General features: G+C 34.2%; 1 protein-coding gene across 1 annotated transcript; it reads right to left on the bottom strand.

The window, feature by feature from the left end:
* Positions 1-363: 363 nt before the first annotated feature.
* On the bottom strand, positions 364-5457 carry LOC134234443 (glutamate receptor ionotropic, kainate 2-like). Its single transcript, XM_062716501.1, has 8 exons — positions 5349-5457; positions 4433-4584; positions 3986-4105; positions 3698-3820; positions 2327-2509; positions 1762-2065; positions 1116-1653; positions 364-980 (listed from the first exon to the last, which is right to left on the bottom strand). Exons 1-8 carry the CDS (start codon positions 5455-5457, stop codon positions 782-784), a joined length of 1728 nt encoding a protein of 575 aa, XP_062572485.1. The 3' UTR covers positions 364-781.
* Positions 5458-6521: the final 1064 nt, after the last annotated feature.

Below are 6521 nucleotides of genomic sequence, written 5' to 3'. Positions count from 1 at the left end.
GATTCTCAAATACCATGGTCAATGTTGATACTGGCAGCAAATTAAATACGGTGGTCCGTTATGTCAAATGTTGACCGACGTTTAAAACAATTCAATTTGTTAGATAATTATTTACACGCTAAATTGTGTGCGGGATTTCCTGTATGCTCGATCATTACAAGCACTGGTAGATGTGATCATTCGGTAAGGGATGCATACTCTTACATATATAGCACCTCTTTCCACCTCTGATTTTAGAGGTCCGTGTTTGCTTTGCTTTATTTTGTACTGTTCTTATGGACTTTTAATATTTTGAAACTGGTTAAATTGGAATAAATAGTGAGTAATCAAATTTGATGATTACTTAGAAAAAAAAAATCCAAATAAAAAATTAATTTTATTTTACAAATAGTTATCATTTTAAAATTAATATATACACTCATGTATCTTAAATAAATTCAATAACAGTTTCGTAGTGACATTGTAATAATTGAATTAATGAATGAAAAGATAAGTAGATTGAAGATATAATGAACGTATTTGCAAATCCAATTTCCAGATACATAACTCCATAAATGTTATAAAGTCGTTTATTGTTCAATGAACAGATGGGTATTTATGAAGAAACACCAAGAACTGTTCCTACATTCACAGGGTATACTTTCGATGTCCCTTTTAATCCAAGATGTCTTTTCCAAACTGGACTTCTTTGTTAAAAAGTACAAAAAAGATTCAATTTTCAATCCAGATAGTGCCTTCGCAATTTCAAACTTTACGGCACCAAAAGAAGTCCCCATCATTCTCAGACTTTCTTCCTCCGTCCGTTGAAGATCATCCTGATTCTCTTGGAGACCTCGATGATGACGGACAGACTGACGCACGCCATCAGGATGATGAACACACCCAGCATGTTGTCCAGGTCCAGTTCCGCTGTCGGTTTCTTCATGTCTTCTGGCCGGACGTAGTCCGCACATTCTCTTGTCTTCGGAATCGCCCACCATCTACAAGAAAAAAAGTAACTTTTACAAGTTGGGTCTTGGTCAGAAATACTTATGAATTGATTAAGAATTTAGATACTTTGTTCAGCCATCCATTTATCTGTAAATTTAATATTTCGGCATTATTCAGGTCATTACTTGTCGATTAAAGCATCAAGACGCCCTCTTTCTTTCAGAATCAAAATGGCTCTGTTGATATCGTCCTTATACGGAGCGCCATCAGGAAACCCCATGCTAAACTTAGTTTCCTTGAAATTCTGATCGTACGATTCCATGTCACATCTTTGTAAAGCCGTGTACTCGTTTATTTTGGCCAAATCAAGGAATATGAAGTCACTTCCGTTCACGCCATTTTTGACCATCCTAACACCAGTCTCTCTATCCGGAACTAGTCGGGTCTCCTCCTCCAGTTTGATGGTGGCCCACATTCGTTCGTACGGATCCATCGAGGAATCTTTGAAGAAATGCATCAGGTCGCTGTTTTTCTGCAGCCCGTACTTCACGGTCATCTGTTTAGAGAGTTTATCCACGGTCTTGATGCGTGTGTCTTGCTGTTGTAGAGTCAGGTACGCCGCCAGGTTAGCGGTGTAGGCAGCAGTGATCACAAGCGTACAGAACCAGAAAAAGGCCACCATCGTCCTCATCGATGTCGTCTGCGGAGAATACTCGGTGCCCCCTAATTCATAACAAAAATTAAAAAAAAAATTAATTTGTACTACTTTTTCAACAAATTACTGATACATGTGATATGCATGTAACAACTGATACCTAACTTAGGAATTACCTCCAAGGAAAAGATTAACGGAGTACCAAATACTTTCTTTCAAATTGAACTGTTGCTCTGAACCATTTTGAGTGACGTCATATTTACTCATGGCCCATAGTGCCCCACCTGCGACGACGTAGAAGGCAATAATGACTACCCAGAGCTGCCAACTAAATGGCCACAGAAATTGAAAGAGGACAGGCGAGTTGACTGGTCGTTTTGAGAGCATGCTGATGGTAGAAGAAATAATTGTATAGGAGAAAGAAATTTGTTCCTCCCTGCTTGACTTAACCGCCAAGGAACCAATCGCCATAGACGCATTCTGTGAAGAAAAAATATTAAAGAATCCTCATCAATTGTTGAAAATCACAATCATTATTCCTCTAGGACTGATGAAAATAAAAGGTTAATTTTGATTAAAGAAACTAAACTGAAACAAAGCAAAGTGTTGTTTTGGACGTGTACCTTAACTTACAAAAGACTTTTGTTCAGAAGAAAGGTGGAAAATAGTTAACTATTTTCACTAGTATATAAATTAAACTTTTACAAGATACAGTTATCCCAAAATAAAGAGTCTCGTTACCCCTACAATCAGTTGTTTTATAATGGTGTCCCAGTCGGCTGTAACATCGCTCTTGTTGTTTGTAAAGCTGTCCAGTTCCTTTATTTCGAAGTTGAAGTTCATCATAGACGCAATCTCTTCTAAGACATCAACGGAAAACCCTTCGTATTTACCAACCCCTGTTTTCAGCACAAATGGGGGTTCCTTCCAAACATCATGAAATGAAGATTATTAATGAATATAAACCCAAACAATTGCTAAATGAAGAGAATCATGAATTATTTTGTTGTAAACTTTGCATTTACTTCCAGGTAAGTAAACTCAAAATTAACATGATACGAGGGGTGATCAAAAAGTTCGCAAACTATCTCTATATCTACAAAACCACAATTCAGATCAGAATGAAATTCGGTACACACATAGCCATACACAAGGTCTATAAATAGCATATGCTGAATAAAGTTTCTCTCCTTGTTTGTGACGTCACAATAATAAATTTGACGTCACTATTTAGGTCACTTGTGACGAAAAATGGTTGTCTCAGTCGAACTTGTTCAACAAACGACTGTACAATTTATTGTAATATCTTAGAAATCCCTCTACAGTATCATATAATAATTTGTACACAGTTTATTGAGATAAATGAGTTCCTATAAATTCAATTAATGATTGGATTAATCATTTTAGTGAAGGAAGGCTGATGGTTAAAAATGATACTTGTCATCTTGCCCAGTGAAAGCAAGTTTGAAAAGATATGTATTTTTAATTAAGCAATTTGCTATCAAAGACCTCCAATTAGCACTTTGAAAAATAGTTGAATATTTGAACAATGATATAAGTATTAAATACCTAAGATATCGTTTACTTTAGATTTTAAACATATTAGATATGATAAAAAGGATGCACCCATTCTCTATCCACCTTGAATAAAGGTCTCTACTGAGACAGAAGATTTGTGTTTTAATGGTCGCCATGCTTATTTTTGGAAAGGATGCTATTATCCACCCATTCTGTTGCTGAGATATGACCATTTCTGACAAATTAACTGTTCTTGTCATAAAAATTAACTCACATGGAAAGAAATATAAAACCGTCAATATCACGTGATTAGCGCATGCGCAGAACGGTGGTTGATGTGCATTAAAATCGGGGAGGATTAATCAAAATTAAAATATAAACCAAATATTGTTTCTTGTATGGAAGTTATTCAATTAGTTTGCGAACTTTTTGATCACCCCTCGTACATGTATAATTAATCCTATGTACGACAAAAAGTGAATGGTTCGAGATACTATACTATAGTATTCCTACAGGAGCCACCAAAGATTCTGTGACGTAAAATGCTTCCAAAGGTACTAATGAAAAATATATCAGATTGACGTATCCACCTACAACACGCGTGATGACCGTAAACATTTGGCCTGCCAGCACTTTATCCAAACTTTTGTCAGGGGCAGGCATCAACTTAGTGTCCAAAATCGTCACGTTCCTCCCCACAAAGGAACAGTTACCTATCTATAAATAGATTAATATATTTCAAACACTCAATATACAACTATTGACATCCGATATTAAAATTTAATTCAAGTACTGTAATGCACTTACTTGATAAAAAAACATTAATCTTTTAAATTGTAAGAGAAAAATTTAAGCTATTTTATATAAAATCAGATGAAAAACCTTTGTAGTTGTTCCATTATATCCCATAATTCCAAACGAATACTGTGTCCTCATTTTGCCTGTGTTGTCGCTAGTATTGGTCCATACGTACTGACCCAGGGCCCCGATGTAAGGCGTGCTCTAAAAAGTGAGGTATTCAACAAAACATGCACATAAACCCTACAGGGGACTTAAGTTTTTAAACTTCAATAATACTTTTTTTGGTTTTATATACCTCGATCTACAGAGACAGAGTAAATGAACCTTAGTTTTATATTCGAATCTACATTAAAAACTACCGGTATTTTAAAATTAAAGAAAAAAATGCTTAATACCTTTACAAGACCATAACTATCAAATTATCTAGAACATACCAAGTGACAGTAAAATTAGCAGCCCATCATGAATGCAAATATTGACCCTTAAAAACCTTTTTTAAAATTTTTACTAAATACTTCCTAGCCTCACCCTGCCACTTGACAGATCATGTACAAACTCTAACACGTCTCCCGCCTTCATGTTGACGTCTTGTTGAGGTTCTTCAGAACATTCATATTTCTTCTGGAGAAAGTGACGTAACAGAGCCACAGAATCACTCAGCACAGCTTCTTCCAAGGCGTCTGAAAATTAGAAATCTTACTGCGTATATCTCTCCAGATACGATTAGTACAGTTTATTCGATTGTTTAGACTTTCAAATGTTCGAAAATATAGATATTTTCTCGACACAACGACTGTGAAATAAAGACAAATGCTCTATGATGTGTAGTCAAAATCTTTTGTGTCAGAGCAAATGTTTATATTGGAAAAGTCAGGTAAAATTCACAAAGGTAACATTCACTTCATTTATTTATGTATAAAAACACACTGAAACCCATACTTCTATTTCTGTTAAGAAAATAGATAGACAATAGATTTGCATTTATTTACACAAGTCCTCCCATGTCAATTTCAATTAATTCCCCACCCTCTGACGTCAGACACAAAGACACAAAGTTTCCATTACCTACTGACCTTTCACTTGGCGAAATTTACATTCAAGTTGAATCATCAAGAAATCAAAACACTCATGTAACTTTCAAAGAGTTATCACAGAAAAAAAACAAGTAGAAAGATAGAAATGTAAATATAAATATTAATGTATAATATTTACAGGAAATATAGAGATAATAGTCAGTCTGTAAGTATTCAAGCTCCGACTATTTTTTTAAAATAATTTTTTTTCTCAAAATTACATGTAAGTGTGTTAATCGACACTTTCAAATGAATGTGAATTTGCCAAGTAAAAGGTTAAGTGCATATTTTTTCAGACTTTTATCTTGTATCCTGCGTCAGTGAGCTGGGACCTGAAATAAACGTTGAATGTTCGGAGTCTTGAAATTAACATTGAATGTTCTTGTATTTCAATTCTTTAATTTTTACGTCCTCGGAATTGGTGATTGGAGGTTTTGTAGTTTTTGCTAAGCCGGTCTGTCTTTTCATTTGTATGGCCATCGCGGCTAGTCTGCAAAAACTCTAACCTTACCCTAAGTTTAGATTGATTGGCTCTATTAAAAATATTTCTTCAAATCATATACCCCATGGCCAGGAGAAAATGTCATTCAAGGAATTTACAATTATACTTGGTTTCACAACATTGCTTATATAGAAACGTACTTTCTTCAATATAAAGCATGATAAAAAGAACATCTGAATGAATACAGAGTTCTTATGGTATCATAACATGATACTAGTAAATAATAAACAAAAAGTAAACAACATAGGCCTACAGGTGAGAACAGTCTCTCAATTTTTATCTTAATATGCAAAGGGAAACTTAAATAGGTTTTCTGGACCATTAATTATATAACTACACTTTGCAAAGCCCATATCGAAAAAAAGAGTTAAAAGAAAAGAGATCGAAATGAAATACTATGGATTCATACTTTCTTTTCATAATATTTTTTTTGAATATAAGAATAGTAATGAAATGAATGAAAAATAAGTTACATGCCCTGAAACAAAAATCATAAAATGTTATACAAAAGATAATAGGCACGTCACTTTTTATTTGGAAATAACAATATGATGCACAGTGACAATGTTTTGATATGTACAAAGTGATCCGTACCTGTGGGAAAACTACAAAACCGCCAACTGTCATTAATATTTCATATATATACTCCATGTAATGCAATTATATTAATTAGTAACCGTATTATCCTTCTGGTCAATCGCTCCTGGTGGATTTATCAAATGATAATAAGATCTGAATTTTATGACAGAGAAAAAAGAACCATACTGTAGTATGAACACTTCCTAAGTATTCCAAAATATAAAAGACAGTCTACTCTATCCGACCTCGTATGTCTTTGTGATAAAAGCTCATTGAAACATATGGAAATAACGAACACTATTCAAGACCAAAAGTCCATAAAACAAGATAAATGTTATAATCTGACAAGGCATTTCAAACTAATTAAAATGAAAAGAAATCCTATGGTTGTGTTTGTAAAGTCTGACCAGCTATGGTCAGCCAACAAAATCATGGACATTTAAACCATAAACGTTTCGTACAA

This window comes from Saccostrea cucullata, unplaced genomic scaffold, assembly GCF_032062105.1.
Source record: "Saccostrea cucullata isolate Sc308-1 unplaced genomic scaffold, CSIRO_AGI_Scuc_v1 ctg13776, whole genome shotgun sequence".
NCBI lineage: Eukaryota > Metazoa > Mollusca > Bivalvia > Ostreida > Ostreidae > Saccostrea > Saccostrea cuccullata.
The sequence above is the reverse complement of the archived record's forward strand: the minus strand, read 5'-3'. Positions and strand labels throughout refer to the sequence as shown.